Below are 24,426 nucleotides of genomic sequence, written 5' to 3' on the forward strand. Positions count from 1 at the left end.
ACAGGTAGATTGGTGAGGATGAGGTCAAGTTGGTTTTTCCCTCTTTAGTTCCCTCACCACCTGCCGCAGACTCAGTCCAGCTGCTATGTCCTTAACGACTCAGCCAGCTCCGTCAGTAGTGGTGCTACCAAACCACTCTTGGTGATGGACATTGAAGTCCCCAACTTAGGGTACATTTTGTGCCCTTGCTACCCTCAGTGCTTCTTCCAACTGGTGTTCAACATGGAGAAGCACTGATTCATCAGCGGAGGGGGGCGGTAGGTGGTCATCAACAGAAGGTTTCCTTGCCCATGTTTGACCTGATGCCATGAGACTTCATGGGTTCCAAAGTCAACGTTGAGGACTCCCAGGGCAACTCCCTCCTGTCTACCACCCGTCACCTCCGCTGGGTCTGTCCTGCTGGTGGGACAGGACATACCCAGGGATGGTGATGATGGTGTCTGGGACATTGTCTGCAAGGTACGATTCCATGAGTATATCTATGTCAGGCTTGACTAGTCTGTGGGACAGCTCTCCCAATTTTGGCACAAGCCCCCAGATCTTAGTAAGGAGGACTTTGCAGGGTTGCCAGGGCTGGGTTTGCTGTTGTCATTTCCGGTGCCTAGGTCGATGCCAATTTTATTCCTTCTCTTAGACTTTGTAGCGTTTTGATACAACCGAGTGGCTTGCTAGGCCATTTCATAAGGCAATTAAAAGTTGCTATATTGCTATAGGTATGCAGTCACATGTAGGCCAGGCCAGTTAACGATGGCAGATTTCCCTCCCTAAAAGGACATCAGTGGACCAGATGGATTTTTGCAACAATCGGCAATCGTTTCATGGATACCACCAGACTAGCCTTTTAATTCCTAATTTATTAACTGAATTCAAATTCCACCATCTGCCTTGGTGGGATTCGAACCCATGTCCCCAGCGCATTAGCCTGAGACTTTGGGTTACTAGTCTAGTGACATTACCACTATGCCACCACCTCCCTCTATACTTGGCTTTGTAAATAGGTACCTTGAATACAAAAATAAAGAAATCATGCTAAACCGTTGCAAATCACTGGTTAGGCCTCAGCTGGAGTAGTACATACAATTTCAGGCACCAAACTTTGAGGATGTTAAGGTCTTCGAGAAGGTACAGAGCAAGTTCATTAGGAAGAGTTATGTGGCGAGATTGGTGAAACTGGCATTGTTCTCCCTGGAGCAGAGAAGGTTAAGTAAGGGAAGACTTTATAGAGGTGTTCAAAATTATAAGGGGTTTTGATGGAATAGGAGGAAACAGTTCCTTCTTGCACATGGGTTGGTAACCAGAGGTCATAGATTTAAAATAATTGGAAAGAAAACAAAGGAGAAATGAGGAGAATTTTTTTTCATTCAGAGGGTTGTTAAGATCTGGAACCCACTAAACTGAAAGTGTGGTGGAATCAGATTCCATAGAAACTTTCAAAAGGCAATTGGACATGTACTTGAAGTGGACTAAGTTGCATGGTTATGGATAAAACATTGGGGTGAGACTAAATTGGACAACTTTTTCAAAGCTCCAGCATATGCACAACTGGCCGAATGATCTCTTTCTGTATGGCAAGATTCTATGATCTTATCTAGGTTAACAATTGCAGAAGTGCTTTATTGGGCCATATACCTGTAAACTACCACAGCAATCTGGGCATGCCAGGTCCAACATTTTTTTTTACACCATGATAGTGCACTTGACACCTACTGCTGCAGAACTGCATTTGCAAAGGGAGTGAGACTTAAGCCCTTCCTACTGGCTACTTTTTGTCATGATTTTTCCCTTTCCTAGCTGGATCTTAACACCTGCATTTAGCTAATCTAGCAACACTTCTCCTCTTATAGGCCTTCTAACAGATTGCTTGAGGAAAGGCCTCTGTACATTTTTCAGAAATCCTATTTTTTCTTCTGTTTATTGCTCTTTGTCCCAATCAATAAATCCCAATCATCCTCTTCCACCAAATATGCCACAAAATTTCCTTTCTTATTTTTTCAATCATTCCCAAACATACTTTATTTATCCCAAGATGTTTATTTTCCATTCTGGATTAGTTTTCAGCTAGTTTCTGTTAATGCCATTCAGTCTAGATCTTCTTGCAATGTAATTCTCCCATTTTATTTCTCACACTATGCACTTTGTAATAAATGCACTTTAACTTTTTTTTAAAAAGCTAGTTTCTCATGAACTCTTTTGATCATGCCACCCACTAACTACTTCAATTTCCACCCCACCCGTTTATATTCAGTCGATATTTTATTCCTCTATTCCAAACCCGTCTTACTAAATTGTTTTCAGCATGAATATTACTGATTTATTTCTCCATTTTCTATTAGCCGATCCTGGCTGGTTTTTACTTTCCCAGCTGTCTTTCTTGTTCACATACTTACCACTTCCCGATTTAAACACTTTGCTAGTATATTTGCATCATCCCTGCTAGATGTAGCAGATCCTTGCTGAATAGCTCCACTCAATTCCAGAAGTGGTGACAAAGTGGAATTCCCTTTAGTTATGTATTGATTTCTTTAATCTTCCTGTACTTCCCTAATCTACCACATTGCTGGGGAAGTAATCTGGAGAAATCCTGCTCTAAATTGGCTTTCTAAATCCCCAAGTTCATCTTACAGGACTACAGATCTTTCCTTAACTATGTCATTAATCCTATGTAGACCACAATGACTGGTTGCTATCGCTTCCCTTGCATATTCTTTATTATACTATTCGATTTGTCCCTTATCCTAGCACTTGGGAGGCAACAGTGCAAAAGCTCACGTCAATCCTAACTATTGAAGCCCCTATCACTACTGCATTTCCAGCTATGTTGCTAATCTTCCACCCTATGCCATCTCGTTTGCTGTTGCCATTCATATTTATTTAATGGTTCTCTCCAGAGTATTCATTTTCCCGCAGAAAGCTAGAATTCAAATCTGTTTAAAAGCATAGATTGCTTTGGGTATACCTGTTCTCATCTTTCCTTCCGGCCTTTCCCCACTTAGCTTTCCTCCTGCACTGCCTTCTCCCTATCCATCTACCCTCTCAAACTCTCTCTCAAATTTGGTCTCCCTGCCTGGCCTGTCAAATTGGCTCCAGCTCCTTCTCAAGTTGAGATTTTGAGTTTGAGCAATGAAAGCTGGTGACACTTCACTCAGACATGTTTGCTTGAGCCAGCACCTCGTGCTTGAAATTCCCACATCTTGCAGAAATGTCACGTCAATATTCCTTCCTGTGCTGACATTTTTAATTTTTGTTGATTCTTCTTGATATTTGTATTACGTGCTATATCAGCTAGTCTACTCAGCGCCTCCTTCCCCCTCTGCACCTAATTGCCATTCTCACCAAATACCCACTTCAAGAAACTTTATCAGAAATTATCAGACTGCTGTCCAATATCCAATACTGGATGAGCAGAAATTTCCTCTAACTAAACATTGGAAAGACTGAAGTTGTCATATTTGGTCCCCGTTACAAACTTTGGTCCCTAGCTACCGACTCCATCCCTCTCCCTGGAAACTGCCTGAGGCTGAAGCAGACTGTTCACAACCTTAAACACAAACAAGAAATGCTGGAAATACTCAGCAGGTCTGGCAGCATCTGTGGAGAGAGAAGCAGAGTTAACATTTCAGGTCAGTGACCCTTCATCAGAACTGGCAGATATTAGAAATGTAGGAAATAGGCTAATTCTCCATTTACAATGGGTAGTATGTTGCTGGAAATCCCAAGCACACAACCTGAGGTAGAGGCAAACACTACTCCCTGCTGAGAGCTTTGGCGCTCAAGGGAGGGTAGAAGGAACGAGAAAATGGGATTTGAGGAGGCGGTAACATAATTTACATTTAATTCCCAATTTCTTCTCAAATTTGGCATTTAGGATAAAAGGTAATACACAATGTTACTACTTCGAATTATAAAAACGCCTCCAATAAGAATTCTCGGTTTTGAAAGAAAATTTAAATAAATCAAATTCAGTGAGGAAACAAAAGTTTTTGTTCTAGGTTACTAAATGTAAAGTAGTATCTAGTTTCATCAGAACTATATACTTCACATTAATATTAGACATCCAGGAATGAAATATACAATATTCTCAACTATATAAAAGTAGTAATGTGATAATACTGTTTTAATATAACTGTACATAATAATGCAGTTATTAACCCATAATAATGGGTTAAAAACACAACTACAAAAAACTGCCTGAAAGAAATAAAATGATCACGAATCTAGGTCAATAACCTTGTTCTCAACATTTTTGATTGTGAATAATGTCGCCTACTCTTCAATGCCATTAGAAATAAAGTGGCTTTCATGACATCAGGATATCCCAAAGCACATCACAACCAATTAAGTATTTTTGAGGTGTAGTTACTGTTGTAATGCAGGAAAATGTAGCATCCAATTTGCACAAAGTAAGGTCCCACACAACAGCAATGAGATAAATGACCAGATCGTGTTTTTAGTAACGTTGATTGATGGATAACTGTTAACCAGGACATCGGGAGAACGCTTCTTTGTATAGTGCAGTAAAGTCTTTTAGGTCCACCTGAGACAGCAGAGGGGACAGCAGTTTAATGTCTTGTCTGAAAGACTCCACCTTTAATAGTGTAGCATTCCCTCAGTACTACACTGAAATGTCAGCCCAGATTATGCGCTCAAGTCTTTGTAGTAGGGCTTGAATCCATGTCCTTCTGACCTAGAGACAGAGTGCTCCAACTAAGCCAACACTGACATTATTAACCATAATTGAAATATGCATTCTCCATGTAAAATGCTGTTTTAAAATACAAAACTGCTGAGGTTAACATTCAATTTAGTCATCTTGGTCATTCATCTTTACCCAGACAGAAATAGATATCTGCAATCAAACATCTCTCAGGCAAAGTAAGAACATTCAGACATATATAAATGATAAAAACATTTATCCGTCCCTCCTCCCCCAAGATGAGGTGCCAAAAAAGCTCATACTTGGCTACCACTGTACAGCTGCATTTTGATTATAGATCATAAGAAAAATATTCAACAAAACCCAATTAATAATGAATCCCTCATCTGAACCAAGGACTAACCACATAGGATCACAACTGAAAATAACTTTATGTCACCTGAAATTCCAAACTGATTCAACCAGGTACACAGAATCAGAATTAAGGCCTTAGTCACTGCTCAGCATTTGTGAACACAACATACTCACTTGTGGCAATTCCCATTCAGATTTTGATCCATCTGTGCGATAGTAATATGGTCGGCCTTGATCATCAATATGTTTCATCCACTGTAAACAAAGACCATGGTTTTACACGTTGGTACATCTATTCACAGGATTCAGCACTGTCTTAATATTGCATCAAATAGGAAATGGAAAATGCTGTTACTTTGCATGAGCATTAGGCTCCACTGAAGCTTTACTCCAAACTCTTCATGGTTGACAGGAAATATTGAAATTGGGATAATGGAAATCAGTATCAGCAAGCTTCGGTCAGTTTAAAAAAGACATCAACTGCAACAGTGACAAGAGTTATTTTATTCTTTCATGGGATGAGGGCATCGCTGGCAAGGCCAGCATTTGTTGACCATCCCTAATTGCTCTTGACAACTGAGTGGCGGTTTACTAGGCCATTTCAGAAGGCAGTTAAGAGTCAACCGCATTACTGTTGGTCTGGAGTCACATGTAGGCCAGACCAGGTAAGGGCAACAGATTTCCTTCCCTAAAGTACATTAGTGAACCAGATGGGTTTTACAACAATAGTTTCAGTAATGGTGCTATGAAACTAATTTCAATTCCAGATTTTTATTAATTAATTGAATTTAAATTCCACCAGCTGCTGTGGTGGGATTCGAACCTATGTCCCCAGGGCATTGCCTGGGCTTCTGGATTACTAGTTCAGTGGCATTACCACTACGCTATTGTCTCCCCTTGGTGATGGGTACATATTAATTTCTCAAAATATTTTGTTACTTCTTCACAAGCAAATACTTGATTTTAAAAACATAAGCAACTGTTCTAAAGACATTACCAGACTATAACAAATTTGCTCAACTTCTTGCAACCTACAAGAGGTCAAACAGAAACTTACTAGGGCTTGCAAAGCTCTTTATATCAAATAGCACAGTACGTGTAAATTATAGCTTGCCCCTAAAATGTGATCCTCTCTCTATGGAAAATCTTATCAATAAACATTCAATTGATTGTTAGGGATCCTTCTCACTTACTTGCTCCTGACACTAGTAGTTCATTCACTATTGCCAAATCAAAAATGATAATTAATTTCACAGAAGTTGTCAATCTCAATCTAATGAAATGTCCAATGTATTAATCTCTACTACTGCAATTTACATCAGTAAAAAAAAGAGCTGTACAAATGATTTTTTTTTTAGCATGACAGTACAGTAAGAGCAGACAGCCAAGGAGCAAATCAAATGAAGAGAAGAAATCAAAGTACCTTTTCATCAGTATATTCATTGACATACAAAGTTTGGCCACGCTCATCCATTTCTTCTGACCACCCACGTGGAGGTAAATCAAACTGATTATCTGTATGGCTGGAGTAAATGCTGCGGTAGTTCTCTTCTGTGATGTAATGCTGGAAGCATTTAGAGAAGGAACATGTTGTGCTTTATGTGTCTGATTATGTAAGCTTCAGGCATTTGAGAATTGCTGTTACTGGAAAAATACAGAAGTAGATACAGATTTCCCTTTGACAGAAAGTATCCCCTTAATTTTAAGGCATGAGAAAAGAAGCAAACATTTCATTCAGTTTCCCCACAACTGACCAAGAATCAAAGGGAAGAAGGTGAGTTCCAAACTTCTACCACCCTTTGCATGAAGTAGTATTTCCTTATTTCACTCCTGAAAGGTCTAGCTCTAATTTTTACGCTATGCCCCCAATCCTAGACTCCCCAACTAATGGAATCATTTCTCCCAATCGACCCTATCTGTTCCCTTTAATATATTGAAAACACAATAAAATCACCCCTTAAACTGTCTAAATTCCAGGGAATACAGTCCTAGTTTGTGTAATCTTTCCTCATAGCTTAACCCTTGGAGTCTAAGTATCATTCTAGTAAATCTACACTGCACTCCCTCCAAGGCCAATATATCCTTTCTATGGTATGGTGCCCAGAACAGCTCTCACGATTCCAGGTGTGGTATAACCAGGGCTTTGTATAGCTGAACATGACTTCTACGCCCTTGTATTCTAATCTGGATATAAGGCCAGAATTCCATTAGCCTTTTTCTGTACCTGTTCATGACATTTTAATGATCTGCATACGTGGACCCCCCAAGTCTCTCTAGACTTTCACTGTTTCATGCTTTTCACCATTTAGAAAGTACCCTGTTCCACCCTTGATAATACATTTGGCTAACAAAGACCAAAGGGATACTGGGGCAAAGGCATGGAGTTAGGTTACAGATCAGCCATGATCTCACTGACTGGCAAACAGGCTTTAGGAGATAAATTCCTGTTCCTATTGCAAGCATGGTATCCTATTTTGATTGCAAATAAGCTCCTTTAAAATCAGTGTACCTCAGATTTTTTGGCCTTGCTTCCCCTTCTCCAGTCCTACCACTCTCCCAGAACACTCTTTCTCCAACTCTGGCCTCTTATGCATCCCCTTTGGCAGCCTTGCCTTCATGTGTCTTGGCCAACATCTGGAATTCCCTCCCCAAATCTCTCATTTTCTCCACTTCCCTCACCTCCTTTAAGATCCTGCCTGAAAGTCATCTCTGACCAAGGATATAATTATCCCTTCTGATGATATCTTCTTTAGCTTGATGCCAGATTTTGGCTTATTATACTTCTGTGAAGAGTCAAAGAACAAAGAACAAAGAAAATTACAGCACAGAAACAGGCCCTTCGGCCCTCCAAGCCTGCGCCGATCCAGATCCGCTATCTAAACCTGTCGCCTATTTTCTAAGGGTCTGTATTGAATTTTTTTTTTAAGGAAGTAGCTAAAGTAGCCTGTTCCCTAAAATGAAAGCTAACGGAACTGAAGTAAAATCACTGACTAGATTTGGAGATTGGTTAGGTGGTAGAAGACAGAGAGTAGGGATCATAGTTATGTACTCAAGTTGGAAGACAGTGACTAGTGGTGTCCCACAAGGATCTGTGCTGGGACCTCAACTACTCACTATATTTATTAATGACTTAGATAACACTTTAGCCATATATCCAAGTTTGCCAATGACACAAAGACTGGTGGCATAGTAAATAGTGTAGACAGGATAAAATTACAAAGATATTGATACATTGAGTGGGCAAAACAGGCAGATGGATCTCAACACAGGTAAAGTGTGAGGTCCTCTATTTTGGACCAAAAATGGATAGATCGGAGTATTATATAAATGATGAAAAACAAGGAACAGTAGAGGTTTAGTGAGATTTGGGGTCCATGTACATAGATTACTAAAATGTAGTAATCAGGTACAAAAAAAAAATCAAAAACATTAATGGATTGTTGGGGAGGATGCTTTGTTACAGCTATACAAATCCCTGGTCAGACCACATTTGGAGTACTATGTACCGTTTTGGATCTTAGAAAGGATACATTGGCCTGGGAAAGAGTTCCACGCAGATTAACCAGAATGTTACCAGAGCTCCATGGTTTATATTATGAAAAATTAAATAAACTAGGCTTGTATCCCCTGGAATAAAGTAGTTTAAGGGGTGATCTGATTGAGATTTAGGATTTTGAAAAGAATGGATAGGGTATAGCGAGAGTGAAACATTTCCCACTGATGCAGGAGTCTAGGACAAGGGAAGATAACCTTAAAATCAACACCAGGCCACTCGGGAAACTCTTCTTTATGCAAAGGGTAGAAGAAGTGTGGAACACTCTCCCACAAATAGCAATAGATGCAAGCTCAATTAATAATTTTAAATCTGAGATCAATAGTTTTTCTAAGACAAGAGTATAAAAGGATATAGAGTGAAGGCAGGTGGATGGTGTTAGGATATTGATCAGCCACAATCTCACTGAATGGCGAGCTGGATCATGAGTTTGAAGGATCTACTCTTGCTCCTATGTTCCCATGGCCAGAGTTTCATCAGGCTGTTCAACGAGGAGCATAATCCTATCCTTATCTGACTTTTACGAACACATACATTTTTCAAGAGGGGTCACTCAATAGTGACTGCAAGCAGAATTTAGTTTGTTATTTCCCTTTCTGGCCTAGGAACATCAAAAGCACAACAGCTCAAAGCAGCTAACTCAGAGAGCTAGGATCAATCCTTGGACATTGCTGGAGTTCATGGCTCAGTATCGCACAGCACTTGCATAGTCGCAAGGGAAAGTTTTGAATCAACTTTTAAAGCTTTAAGTACCAAATGGTTTCTGATTGTTATGTAAGTTTCAACAATTAATGGTACTATATCTAGTTAGCAGATGTAAGATATACACTTCATACATCTATCAAAGGTGTCTTGGGGTCTTTTACTGTCTTCACCTGGTCTTATTGTAACAGGGTTTAATTTTAAACACACTGTTTTGAGCTCCCCCTTTGTGAATTCTTGTTCACAGCTTTCCAATTATAAGACAAAGAAATGAGCACACCAGGTTTTCTTTAGATTTAAATAAAAGTGAAATTTATTAAACCTTAAGCTCTAATATGGTTAACGCCTACGGATATACGACGCATCCACGTTAGCATGCACACGTGATACATGCAAATAGGGACAGAAAAGAAAAATAAAATGAAGAGGTTTGAGGCAGTCTCTCAAAGAGGGTTTCTTGTTACTGTTTCTGTGTTTCCAGCTCGCCGTAGAGTTCTTGATTGCAGACAGCTCTTACTTTTCGCTGGGGCCCGGTATTCTTCTTAAACCTTGTTTACTACAAGAGACTTCCCTCTCTTGGGGTTCATATGTCTTCAATGGTTTCCGAACTTGAGAGCGAGATGAGAGTAGACAGGAGAGAAGACTTCTCAGTCCAGGAGAAAAGTGCTTTCTGATTTCAAATTCCCTGCTGGAAGCTCAAATTCAAAAAAACTCCAACAGCAAGTCAGTCATGTGACCAAACTAGCCCGACCACGTCGGTTTGTGTATTCGGCCATTTTAGCAGTTAACCTGGAATGCTTCAACATCTGGTAATCGGAAGTCCATTGTGGATTAAATTGGAGCAGGGAATAGCTCCTTTGTCCTTTGAAGTACCTATCTGTCTCTCTCCAGCCAAAGTCTCCAATTGTTTTTTAAAGCAAGCTCTTTCTTCACCATTAGCAGTTTAAAATCAATGTTCAAGTGGCAAAATTAATTTTCCTCATTCTTGGCAGGTGGGGGGTTTGCCTGACACCTCCAACTCAGGGGAATGAAATGCAATTTGAAGAAAAACGGCGCATTTCATTACAGGGTTTGAGAGAAGTTTAAGATACAGAAAGAAAAAATTCATTTCTCATTCATTCCCATTCATTCACCAACCTTAAAGCCCATTAAAAATGGTCTTTTCTGGCTGCCAGAGCTTTTTTCCCCTCAGGAAAGCGAGTAGTGCGTGGGTCTATCCTGAACTCTGAGTCATGCAAGGACTTTTGACTTCAGGGGATGGGTGTTGCGCCATTCCTCTGACTGTGGGGGAGGATTCTTTGTTACTCACCCCTTTGCTCTGAGACACTCCGACCTGCAGGTATTTGTGCAGACTTAACTGCACTCTCCTGTGACACTTTGACTAAGTGAGGCATCACCCTCATGGTTTCTGTGCCCCGAGGTCTCTGCAGGTTCCTGTAAATGCTCTTAGCAACTCTGGTGGGGTGCTTCTAGAGTCTGTATTTACATAGGAGGATGTAGGGTCTAATGTTTCACATTTTTTGGGGTTGGCTGACCGGACAGTAGGGGTTTTCATCCGGGGTTCTTCCCGGACTTCCTTTAACCTGCCCTCTTGGTCACTTTTTCCCCTTCTCTTTCGAAACTTTTGCCAACCGTGGTCCTGCCTGTCCCCTTTTGCTCTCGGCAGGGGTCCCTTACAGTTCACCAGCCCTCTGCTGGAGGGTCCTCCTAACACTGGTACAGGATTTAAGGGTGCAAGTTTCACTGCAGGTTGGGGTCCCCCCTCAATCTGGCACATGTGGTAACTCCTGCAGTACTTCACCACATCTTTGTGGAGTTTTGGCCAGTCAAACCGCTGTCTTATGCGGGCTTTGGTCCTTTGTATACTGGCATGTACAGCCACTGTAGTCTCATGGGCCCTTAATATTTCTCCCTGGTACCTCTGTGGCATCACTAACTGGTGAACTACTGTTCACTCCTCGCCCTCAGGTCTGTGAGGAGAATTCCATTTTCTCATCAGTACCTCATTCTTTAAATAGCAACAATCAGGGACTCCCTCTGCTTCATTTTCAGACTGGGCTGCCTGCGCTAACTCTCGCAATAGTGGGTCAGTTCACTGAGCCTCAGCAAGGGAAAATCCATTGAATTCATTCCCTGGGTCTCCTAACTTTTCAAAGAAAGTCTCGGACAGGCAGCCCTCATGGTCATTTGCCTGCAGCGCCAACGCAGTCTCCTCTGGGGGAAGCTGGTTTGATCATGGCCTGACCCACTACACATTCAGGGACACTGCAGGGAACCGTCTCCTGCCACTGCCCTGTCTCTCTGACCTCCCGTGGTCTTTCTTTCGCTACTCGGGGTGGGGGGGGCTACCACCTTCACTCCTGCCAGATCATTACCTAGGAGCAGGTCAACCCCGTCAACAGGCAAACTAGGGACAATTCCTACAATCACCGGTCCTGAAACTAGGTCGCACTCCAGGTGCACAGGTACAGGCATACACTGCCCTCCAATACCATTCCGGTGTTCACTGCACTCTGTGGGGGAAAAAGTCAGGCTTTTTCCCAGCAAAAGGGATCTAGTCGCCCGTGTGCCTGAGAAGTACTATGGGCTTGCTTACCCCACTCGAGGGACAAGGAGTTACTTTCCCTTCAAATACAAAACCCTGATAACCTTCAGGAATCCTATTAACTTTTCCTGCACTGGCTGTAGTAAGCTTCCTGGGTTGCACTCTTACTGCAATTAAAAACCACAGCTTGTTCTGTGTATTCCATCAGGGTCCTGTCTTCACTGAGCAGATGTGCCCTGATTAACCCTACCAGTTTTCCCTTTAGTTTCCAGCAGTCAGCCCATAGAAAGTCTGTGAGCTGCTGACCACAAAATCTGGGCCAATGAGACAAAGGGAGACTGAGAAATGCAGAGACACGACAGAAAAACAAAATGGGCCAGCACTATTCCCTGAGGAACACCATTTCCGAACAATCTCATTGTTTCCTATCTATCAGACAGCAATCTGAAATCATCACTACGTTGTGGGATGATCTTGTAGATTGCTTTAAGAAATAGAACTGCTGCATTAAATAACAGCTATTACTTTAACTTAAAAAAACTCAGTCTGAAATTGTCATTTAATATTTGCATTACACTTCATATTAATTAACGGCTGATAAAACTTCTAATACCTACGAGTATACAGGATGCACCTTAAGTTTGCAGATCATAAAATCTTCCTAGTTAATAAAGATTTCTATTTTAAATGAAGACCTTAAGGATTATTTAATTAGTCAAATTATTCTACAGTATTTTTCTACAAAGAACTTATTCTATAATTGTTATTTGCCTTATATTCGAGAAATTTTAAGAAATGGGGACGATCTGCTGCAATGGATCAGTCACATGCCTTTTACCAGACAGACAATGTATGCTCTGCCAGCTGTAAGGGTTTTAAATTGAGCTGGGGCTGTTTAAATCCGGTTGCTACAGGACATTGACTTGCATTACAAAATTCTACCAATCAGTATCAAATTGGCAATCTCACTCAGATTTCTCAAGAGGGCTAACATAAGTAGCAGAAAATGTCACACCAGTGCCGTTGGGATGCTCTTCTGATATTGGGGCAGAGTAGGGAGCGTCTTATTTTGCCCCAATTCTGAACTGGTATTACTACTCTTAAAATATGCCACTTTCATAGCTATCACCCTTGAGAACTAGAAAAATGCTATTATTGTCCTCAAAAATAATGAAGTACACAATAGGATTTGCATAGCTGTATCTATTACTAAATCTTTGATGCAGGTACTTACTCCATGGTTTACAGAATCCCCCTGGCTATCATGTTCTTTATTTACAGAGTCTCTTGTCCATCGAGGGGGTTTCCAGCTTCTTTCTTGTGTTCCCTTGTTGTAATAGTATGTGCGGCCTGTGGCATCTTTGTGCACCTCCCATTCACCATGGATTTGCATGGGAGGGCTAGTGGGAATGGGGGGTAGGTTAGCTTGAGATATCTTCAAATCCTGCAAATTTGCATACACTGGAGATTCTGGTCTAGCAGGTGGCACTGTCTGCAAAAGTGAAAATGATACCTATTAGTAGACAAAACATAATCTGAATTACCTATACAGCTTGATAAATGATCCTATTTTGGACCTAAAAGGCAGGAATCAGGAAAACAGAACACAGCTTATCCATCTGCCATATGTTTTTTTAAATCTGATTAAGTTACTAAATTTTTCTGCTCTAAATACCTCTTCAATTACAATCAACACTATTGTGATGGAAGTAGCAAGTCTCACTTCTCATTTTCCAATTTAAAAATTGAACTACCACCAGATAGGGAATCTTGTCCAATATTTCTTTCTGCTTCTGGGTGATGTTCCAGGTTCCACTTCTACTGGCTCAGATCAGGACCTCAATAAAGAGAAGGTTGAACCTATACCTTATCACTCTGTGGCACTGGTGGCACAGTGGCGCAGTGGTTAGCACCGCAGCCTCACAGCTCCAGGGACCCGGGTTCGATTCTGGGTACTGCCTGTGTGGAGTTTGCAAGTTCTCCGTGACTGCATGGGTTTCCGCCGGGTGCTCCAGTTTCCTCCCACAGCCAAAGACTTGCAGGTGATAGGTAAATTGGCCATTGTAAATTGTCCCTAGTGTAGGTAGGTGGTAGGGAATATGGGATTACTGCAGGGTTAGTATAAATGGGTGGTTGTTGGTCAGCACAGACTCAGCACAGTGCTGTATCTCTAAATAAACAAACAAACAAGGAACTACAGCATAACTCCTACTGCTGGTCAATAAAAAGTTTTTGCAGATTTGCTGACCTCGCTGATTGATCTTTTTCAAAAGGTGTCTATCTATTACAATAACATAATTGCTTTGAATAATTAATTTTCTAGAGTCCAATAAACAAATGACACAAGCTACATTTTGAAAAGAAAATAATGGGCCAGATTTTGTCATCAAAATAATCGTGCAGCTAACAGTACCCACTGTCACTTATGAGCAAGTATACAGCAACATCAGGTGATGGACAGGTGCGCAGTTAAACGTGGATAACTAAAAGTTGCTGTCCAAGTTGTGCAGCTCTGTCATTAGCTTCACAAATATGAGATCTCACTTGCTGCTTCACTATTGAAATGCACTGAATGCGGCAGAGTGGCAGCAGTGTGTACCATCTACAAAATGCACTGCAGCAACTCACCAAGCCTCCTTCGACAGCACATTTCAAACCCGCGACCTCTACCACCTAGAAGAGCAAGGGCGGCAGACGCACAGGAACACCACTACCTGCAAGTTCCCCCTTAAGCCACACACCAAACTGATTCGCAGTGGTTTATGGTGGCTCACCATCACCATCTCAAGGGCAATAAGGGATGGACAAAAATTCTGGCCTTGCCGACGAGGCTCACATCCCATGAATAAAAAACCAAATAGCACGGTTGATGTGAACAAAACTCTGCAGAAGGTTAAGTCAAATCATTTCATAATTACTGCCAATCACTTGTCTGATTGAAAATGAACTGTTATATAAGTGTAAGATCTCATTCCTTCAAGTTTTAATTGTTGTTGGAGATTTTCTAAAATATAAGGTTTTTAATTTTAATATTCCTTCGTCTTTTTCTCAATCGAATCTTTCCTTCTCTCTATTTCTGTATCCGATTTGACACTGAATCAACTTGCTCTAATTTACACTTCATTCTCAGTCCTTGCACTGTTAATTTCACAATCTTCTAATCTGATTGGTTATGGAGATACATTGATGCTTACCCTTTTCACTCACGTCCCAGATGCTGTTTCCCTCACTGTGCTGTTACTAGCTCACACTTTGTGCAACCTCTTTCTCTCTCCAGGTAGTGTCCTCGTGGTTCGAGGGTTGCTAATTATGGGCTTATGCCATATAACTATAGGGCAAGGCTGGGAGGCCGGCCCCAAGACTAAACTTGTGGTGTTGGTATTATTCTGCACCACACACTAGCCATCCAGCCAGCTGAGCTAACCCTTTCAGTAACTTCCCACACAAACTTAAATGTGCAAGGGCAAGTCTAACTCACAGCAGACACCGTTAGACAGCCTGCTACAGCAAATTATGGCCCACAGGTAGGACTTGGAAACATTCAGTCATGACTAATGTTAGAGGCTTTCCTACATTCTGGTACTTCAGTCAAGTCAGCCAAAAATTAGCCAACAGCAATAGGCTGTATAAAATCATGAAAGACAAGTCCAGGTATCTGAAAGTTATATGTATGCTAAGCCATAAAAATATGCTATTTACTAAAAGATACCTCAACATTAACAGGTAGTTGTTATGAAAGTGCTTCTATTTTAAAAAAAATTTTTGAGGATTTGTGGTTGAAGATGGAGGAGATGGATTCATTTGGGACCGAAGTGATTCCATAGATGCTGGACTTTGCTTTTTTTCAAAAAAAAGATCATTGGAAGGACTTGAGCTTTCTGTTCAAAAACATAATTTACCGGAGTCACATGTCTTCAGCTAAGTAAACAGCAAGTGCCTTCTGACTATGGGAGTTATTTTACAAAGTGACATGTCAAGATTTATGGCGGTCAAGAGTTGGTTTCATTTTGAATTTTGAGTCAGTTGGGTCAGACTGCCAAGAGAGAAACACCCAACTCCTCTTTTCTCCACCTCTCTGAGAAACCCTGCAAAACCAGTGTGTGATAGCTGAAACCCCTGATGCCACATTTCTCCTAGAAAGCCTGCCAGATTAATCCTCGATGTCGCCTGAAGAGAACTGCTCTAAAAAGATCCCAGTGGCAGATGTCTACTTGTATTTGGGATGCCAGAATAAAGGGACAATTGATATCATTCCATATCTTTTCCTTCAAGAATTTACAAGTATTTGGCCAAAGTATTTTTTTTGTCTTTTTTTTGGAAAAGATCTCTGCAGAGAAAACTTATTTATTTTTCCTTTAACTAGCGTGTGTGGGTGTGTTTGTGTGTGCACGCATGACTAATCTTAAAAGCGAACTTTTATATTTCAATCTATAAACATACGAATTAGGAGAAGTAGGCCATTCAGCCCCTTTAGCCTGCTCCATCATTCAATACTGCAGTAAGGAGAGATGATATCTTGGAGGGGGCATCAAATGAAGCTTTATGGGTAGAGTTTAGGAATAAAAAACGGACAGCCACATTGCTAGGTGTTTATTATAGACCCCCAGATAGTCAGCGGGAAATTGAGGAGCAAATATGTGCGCAATTTGCAGAGGTGTGTAAAAATAATAGGGTAATTATATTAGGTGATTTCAACTTCCCCAACATTAATTGGGATAGTCATCGTGTTAAGGGCTTAGATGGAGTGGAGTTCTTAAAATGTATACAGGAGAACTTTTTGGCTCAATATGTAGAGGATCCAACAAGGGAGGGTGCAGTGCTGGACCTAATTCTGGGGAATGAAGCAGGACAGGTGGTTGATGTGTTGGTGGGGGAGCATTTTGGTGATAGTGACCAGAACATGGTACAATTTAAGCTTGTTATTGAGAAAGAAATAGACAAGTTGCAAAAAAAAGGTTTTGGATTGGGGGAGAGCTAATTTTAGTAAAATAAGGCAGGCCAAGGTAGACTGGAAAGAGTTACTTGTCAGGAAATCTACAGAAGAGCAGTGGGGACATTCAAAAAGGAAATGGGGAGGGTACAGGCCCAACATGTTCCCTCGAGGGTAATAGGTAGGAGCAACAAGACTAGAGAACCACGGATGACAAGAAACATTCAGGGTATGATGAGAAGGAAAAGAGAGGCTTTTAGCAAATACAAGGAGAGCAAATCAATGGAAGCATTAGTGGAGTATAGGAAGTGTAGGATAGAGCTTAAGAAAGCAATTAGGAGAGCAAAGAGGGGATATGAGAAAGCTCTGGCTGGTAAAAGTAGGGAAAATCCCAAGATATTCTATAAGTATATCAATGGGAAGAGGATAACCAGGGAAAGAGTAGGACCCATTAGGGACCAAGGGGGAAATTTGTGGGTGGAGCCAGAGGACATTGGTAGGGTGTTGAATGAATACTTCACATCTGTCTTCACACAAGAGAATAAGGATGTAGAAATGGAAATTAGAGAGAGAGAGACTGTGAGGTTTTGTTTATTTTTGTTTAGAGATACAGCACTGAAACAGGCCCTTCGGCCCACCGAGTCTGTGCCGACCAAGAACCACCCACTTATGCTAACCCTACAGTAATCCCATATTCCCTACTGCCTACCTACACTAGGGGCAATTTACGATGGCCAATTTACCTATCACCTGCAAGTCTTTGGCTGTGCAAGGAAACCGGAGCACCCGGCGAAACTCCACATAGGCAATACCCAGAATCGAACCCAGATCCCTGGAGCTGTGAGGCTGCGGTGCTAACCACTGCGCCACTGTGCCGCAAATTGCCATAGGGAGTGATAAGGTATTGGAGGTCTTGGAAGGCTTAAAAGTGGACAAATCTCCAGGTCTGGACGATTTGTGTCCCAGGATGCTGTGGGAGGCGAGGGTGGCGATTGCAGGGGCTCTGAACCTAATTTTTAATTCCTCTCTGGCCACGGGGGAGGTGCCAGAGGACTGGAGAACAGTTAATGTGGTCCCGCTACTTAAGAAAGGTTGTAGAGATAAGCCAGGAAACTACAGACCAGTGAGTCTCACGTCAGTGGTAGGGAAACTATTGCAGAAAATTCTTAAGGAGAGAATCTGTCACAACTTGGAGAGACAAAATTTGATCAGGAATAGTCAGCATGGCTTTGTCAGAGGGAGGTCATGCCTAACAAATTTGATTGAATTTTTTGAGCATGTGACCAGGTGTGTAGATGAGGGTAGTGCAGTTGATGTAGCTAACATGGATTTCAGCAAAGCCTTTGACAAGGTCCCACATGGGAGACTTATCAAGAAAGCAAATGCACATGGAATACAGGGTAACTTGATAAGGTGGATTCAAAATTGGCTTAGCTGTAGGAGACAGAGAGTGATGACAGACGGCTGTTTTAGTGACTGGAAGCCAGTGTCCAGTGGCGTACCACAGGGATCTGTGCTGGGTCCCCTATTGTTTTTCATTTATATAAACGACATAGATGACTATGTGGGGGGTAGGATCAGTAAGTTCGCGGATGACACAAAGATTGGCCGAGTGGTTAACAGTGAGGTGGAGTGTCTTGGGTTACAGGAAGATATTGATGGGATGGTCAAATGGGCAGAAAAGTGGCAGATGGAATTTAACACTGAAAAGTGTGAGGTGATACACTTTGGAAGGAGTAATGTGACACGGAAGTATTCAATGAATGGCCCGACACTGGGAAGTTCCGAGGAACAAAGGGACCTTGGCGTGTTTGTCCATAGATCTCTGAAGGCAGAAGGGCAGGTTAATAGGGTGGTGAAAAAGGCATATGGGATACTTGCCTTTACGAGGGGTCACAAGTTTAAGATGAGGGATGGGAGGTTTAAGGGGGATTTGAGGAAGAACTTTTTTACCCAAAGGGTGGTGACGGTCTGGAATGCCCTGCCTGGGAGGGTGGTAGAGGCAGGTTGCCTCACATCCTTTAAAAAGTACCTGGATGAGCACTTGGCACGTCATAACATTCAAGGCTATGGGCCAAGTGCTGGCAAATGGGATTAGGTAGACAGGTCAGGTGTTTTAATGCATCAGTGCAGACTCGATGGGCCGAAGGGCCTCTTCTGCACTGTATTATTCTGTGATTCTGAAGATGATCATGGCTGATCTGTTGCATCTCGAATTCCACACTCCCATCTACCCCCGATAACCTTTGATTCGCTTGCCTAACATGAATCTATCCACCTCCACCTTAAAAATAGTCAATGACCCAGACTCCACCACCTTCTGATCAGATGGTTCCAATGTCGCACAGCCTTCAGAAAAAGTTTTTCCTCATCTCTGTCCTAAAAGAGTGACCCCCTAATTTTAAAACAGTGCCCCCTAGTTCACCCACAAGAGGAAAAATGCGTTCCACATCCACCTTGTCAAGACCGTTCAGGATCTTAAAAACTTCAATCGAGTCTCCCCTCACTCTTCTAAACTCCAGTAAAACAATCTCCGTGTTACTGCTTTGCATCTTTACTGAATACATCTTGTTTTATAATAAATTGATAATGTTGTTTATTAAAGAAACCTGGTCAGTGAATTTGATTCTGAAATAAAAATAGAGTATATAATTGGCCTTTTCGGTAACTGGGTACAGATTTAAATATATGTTGTGACCTGTGGAGAAGTGGAACTAGAGAAAGACAGTGCACTCCTCCCGCCTTGGTCATAATATAGTGCACAAATACAGGGCACCTCCTTAAATATGAAGAAGTCAAAATTACAATAGGTAGCAATTTAAGTATTGTAAGAATACATAATTCCTGTTCCATTAAGAGCAAATTTTAATGATACCAAACCATTGAAAACCATGAAAGACAACTGAAATTAGCATAAAGTGGAATTTTGTTCAATCAGCCTGCAATCTTGAATCAATCAATTGCCAATGCCAGAAACAGGTGATCTTGGAAAATGAACTGGCTTAGCTGAACGCCTGCAGTGAGCAAAACAGAACTCCAATGTGACACCCTGTTTAAGCAACAATAAAAGCAAAATACTGCAGATGCCAAAGATCTGGAATAAAAACAGTAAGTGCTGGAAATACTCATCTGGCAGCATCCATAGAAAGAAACAGAGTTAATGTTTCAGGTCTGTGAGCTTTCACCAGAACTGCTGAGTATTTCCAGCACCGTTTTTATTTCCCCTGTTTAAGCAGTTTTCCCAAGTCAGTAGGTGCAACCGTGTACATCACTTTAATGACCGATAATGACTAGGATTTGACCCTAAATTTATGGAGAGGCATTTTAAAATTATATAAATAAGTCATTTTCTGGATTGTATTTCCTCATCAATTGCATCACACATTACAGAACTGCTTGGCCAACACCTCAAAGTTCCTTACACAAGAACTAGCATTTATCTAGTGTCTTTAACATAACGAAAACATCCCAAGGTGGTTCACAGAAGAGTAAGACAACAAAAATTGTTACCAAGCCAAAAAAGAAGCTATTAGGATAAAAGAGGCAGGTTTTAAGGAGTGTCTTAAAAGAAGGAGAAGTGGTGAGATGGAGAGAGTAAATTCCAGAGCTTAGGGATCAGATGGATGAAGGCACAGCCAATGCTGGTAGGGTAAAGGAAGTGCACAAGAGAATAAAGTTGGAGGAACACAGACTTCTTGGAGGGTTGTAGGGCTAGAGGAGGTTACAGCGATAGGGAGCAGTGAGGCCATAGGGGGATTTGAACATGAAGAACATCTCCAGATGACTGAGTATAGAAATTTCAAAAAGACATTAGAAAAGTTAAATTTTATGTAGAAGAATCCAATTGCAGCATTCAAACCACACAACCAGAACTTCCTTTTTTACTTGATATATAGAATATCAGCAGTCTGCAGAACACATCCTTGATAACTGTTATGACAACACCAAATTTTGCAATGGAAATGTTCAGTTTAAAAATGAGGTGGGGTGGGGGCAGAAATCAGTTAAATTGCCAATCTGTAGCGCAGCTACATATGACATGCTTAAACGAAACAGCACATCAAGATGGGGTTTCAAGAAACTGCCAGATAATTGTGTGGCAATAAACTGTACATTTAGTACACTGATAATTCTGAACAGACGTGTTGCAATTCTACCAATACTGCAATTTCCGCCAGAGCCGCTCAGCTCCAGTACTCATTAGAGCCTTGGTCCATCGTTAGACAAAAGAGCTGAATTGAAGAGGTGAGAGGAGTGTGACTGCCCTAGCCAGATTGAAGTCAATGGGAATCAGGGGGAAAACTCTCCACTGGCACAAAAAAAGATAGCTATGGCTGTTGGAGGCCAAACATCTAAGCCCTAGGACATCGCTGCACGAGTTCCTCAGGGTAGTGTCCCAGGCCCAACCATCTTCAGCTGCTTCATCAATGACCTTCCTTCATCATAAGGTCAGAAGTGGGATGCTCATTGATGATTGCACAGTGTTCAGTACCATTTTCAACTCCTCAGAGGTTGAAGCAGTCCGTGTCCACATGCAGCAAGACCTGAACAACATTCAGGCTTGGGCTGATAAGGCACCAGTAACATTCATGCCTCACAAGTGCCAGGCAATGTCCATCTCCAACAAGAAAGAATCTAACCATCTCCCCTTGATATTCAATGGCATTACCATCACTGAATCCCCCACTATCAACATCCTGGGGGTTACCATTGACCAGAAATGTAACTGGACCAGCCATATAAATACTGTGGCTACAAGAGCAGGTCAGAGTCTGGGAATTCTGCAGTGAATAACTCACCTCCTGACTCCCCAAAGCACAATCAGGAGTGTGATGGAATACTTTCCACTCGCCTGGAGCAGTGCAGCTCCAACAACATTCACTGTGGGAACAGAATAATGGGGACATTTAAGGTGAAATAATTAATCAATCATGTACTACTAACAAACTAACTTCGGAGCTGCAGAGACAGCTTATCAGAATTGACTTCATAGCTTCAGGGCTGCACAGACAGCTCATCAGTAGAAATAGACTAACAAGCAAAAATTAACAGGACAGCTGCGGCTGTATAATAGTAGCCCATCGTATAGCAATCAGCTTAACAGTCCAAGGAGATTGGGGGGGATGAGAAACTGCTAGAGGGGAAGGTGACAAGGCAGTACCCCAATCAGGCCATGACACCAAGAAACGGCAGAGTTTGTAAACCAATTGGGAACATAAAGGGGGTGTCACTGATTTGTATGAAGAACTATAAGAAAGGCTTGATTTCCCTGCTCAGGAGAGGAGAGAAGAGTCCAGGTGTTGTTGTTGTTTGCTTTGCTGATGATGTAACCAAGTACTGCAATAAAGTTTCTTAAAGCTACAGTCGGACTTCGTCTTTCTTTGTGTAACTAATGGGATCCAACACTCCCCAAAGCACAATCAGGAGTGTGATGGAATACTTTCCACTTGCCTGGAGCAGTGCAGCTCCAACAACACTCAAAGCTTGACATCACCCCAAAAAACCCAGCATGCTTGATCGGCACCCATCCACCACCTTAACCATTCACTCCCTCCACCACTGGCAGCAAGCAGTATGTACCATATACAAGATGCATTGCAGCAACTCGCCAAGACTTCAACAGCACCTTCCAAACATACGACCTCTACCACTTAGAAGCACAAAGGCAGCAGATGTATGGGAACACCACCACTTGCAATTTCCCCTCCAAGTCACACATCCTGACTTGGACCTATATTACTGCTCGTTCACTGTCACTGGGTCAAAAACCTGGACCTCCCTTCCAAACAGTTCTGTGGCATACCTACACCACATGGACTGCGGAGGTTCAAGGCGGTGGCTCACCACCACTTCTCAAGGGCAATTAGGGATGGGCAACAAATGCTGGCCTTGCAAGCGACGCTCACATCCCATGAAATAAAAAAAATCTACACAACAATTTGGATAATAATCAATAAATTAGGATGAAACTAAGAGAAAGCTCAATAATAGAAAATAAATTTGCATTTATACCGAATGTCACCTTGTCTCAAACATCTCAAGATACTTTAGACAGAATTAATTACTTTAAACTGTAGCACTTTGTGAAGACAAACACACCAGAATGCTTTTGTGCATGACAAGGTCCTGTCATCAGCAGAGAGATAAACATCTTTGTTCTTCTCAGTGGTAGAGGTCGTGGGTTTGGGAGGTGCTGAAGAAGCCTTGGTGAGGTACTGCCATGCATCTTATAGACAGTACACATTGCAGCCACATTGCGCCGGTGGTGAAGGGAATGAATATATATCTAAGGTGGTGGATCGGGTGCTGATCAAGTGGGCTGCTTTGTCCTGGATGGTGTCGAGCTCCTTGAATGTGGTTGGAGCTGCACTCATACAGGCAAGTGGAGTGTATTGGAACACATTTCTGACTTGTGCCTTGTAGGTGGTGGAAAGGCTTTGGGAAGTCAAGAGGTGAGTCCCCTGTCAGAGAATACCCAACCTCTGACCTCCTCTTGTAGCCACAGTATTTATGTGGCTGGTCCAATTAAGCTTCTGGTCAATGGTGAGCCCCAGGATGTTGATGGTGACGGATTCAACAATCACAATGCCACTGCTTCTCAAAGCGAGGTGGTTAGATTCTCTCTTGTTGCAGATAGTCATTACTTGGCATTTCTGTGGCACGAATGTTACTTGTCACGTATCAGCCCAAGCCTGGATGCTGCCCAGATCTTGCTGTATGTGGGTACAGAATGCTTCATTATCTGAGGAATTACAAATGGAGCTAAACACTGTTAGACCTTGTGATATGTATGGTCATTGATGAAGTAGCTGAAGATGTTTGGGCCTTGGACACTGCCCTAAGGAACTCCTGCAGTGATGTCTTGAGGTTCAGATGATTTGCCTCCAACAAACACAACCATCTTTCCTTTGTGTTAGGTATGACTCCAGCAATCCCTATCCTTTGTGGTCTACATTGGCTCCCAGTCCCTGAATGCTTCAAATTTTAAATTCTCATTCACATGTTTAAATTCCTTCATGCCTTCAACTCTCTCTATCTTTGCATCATCAATCCCATGCCTTCTGAACTCCCCATTATTTTGACTATGCCCTCTTGTGCATGCCCATTCCCCGAATTTACCTCGTCCAAACCCCAACTAGGAACATCAATCCAACAGCTTAGGCCCGATATTTAGAAAGTGCCGCCCTCCTCTACCCTCCAGCTCCTCTCATCTTAAGATATTCCTCTTTGTCCGTATTTTGATCACCCTTCACATCTCCATTTTTGGTTTGCTGTCCATTTTTGATTGCGCCTCTGCGAAGCTTCTTGGAATATTTTTCTGTATTAGATTAGATTAGATTAGAGATACAGCACTGAAACAGGCCCTTCGGCCCACCGAGTCAGTGCCGACCATCAACCACCCATTTATACTAATCCTACACTAATCCCATATTCCTACCAAACATCCCCACCTGTCCCTATATTTCCCTACCACCTACATATATACTAGTGACAATTTATAATGGCCAATTTACCTACCAACCTGCAAGTCTTTTGGTTTGTGGGAGGAAACCGGAGCACCCGGAGAAAACCCACGCAGACACAGGGAGAACTTGCAAACTCCACACAGGCAGTACCCAGAATCGAACCCGGGTCCCTGGAGCTGTGAGGCTGCAGTGCTAACCACTGTGCCGCCCCAGGTATTAAAG

The 24,426-nt window shown here is 42.0% G+C and overlaps 1 protein-coding gene across 5 annotated transcripts in view; it reads right to left on the reverse strand.

Annotated features, from left to right (window-relative positions):
• The window catches only part of LOC137349138 (rho GTPase-activating protein 12-like), a 241,639-nt gene that overhangs the window by 104,863 nt on the left and 112,350 nt on the right, over positions 1-24,426 (reverse strand). For 4 of the 5 annotated variants that reach the window (XM_068014554.1, XM_068014532.1, XM_068014542.1 and 1 more), the window contains exons 3-5: positions 13,043-13,300; positions 6,432-6,572; positions 5,183-5,263 (exon numbers count right to left, since the gene is read on the reverse strand). In XM_068014554.1, the coding sequence (XP_067870655.1) occupies positions 5,183-5,263; positions 6,432-6,572; positions 13,043-13,300 (480 nt within the window). The remainder of the gene's footprint in view (positions 1-5,182; positions 5,264-6,431; positions 6,573-13,042; positions 13,301-24,426) is intronic. The other variant, XM_068014549.1, reaches the window with a different exon arrangement.

Source organism: Heterodontus francisci, chromosome 2, assembly GCF_036365525.1.
Source record: "Heterodontus francisci isolate sHetFra1 chromosome 2, sHetFra1.hap1, whole genome shotgun sequence".
Lineage (NCBI taxonomy): Eukaryota > Metazoa > Chordata > Chondrichthyes > Heterodontiformes > Heterodontidae > Heterodontus > Heterodontus francisci.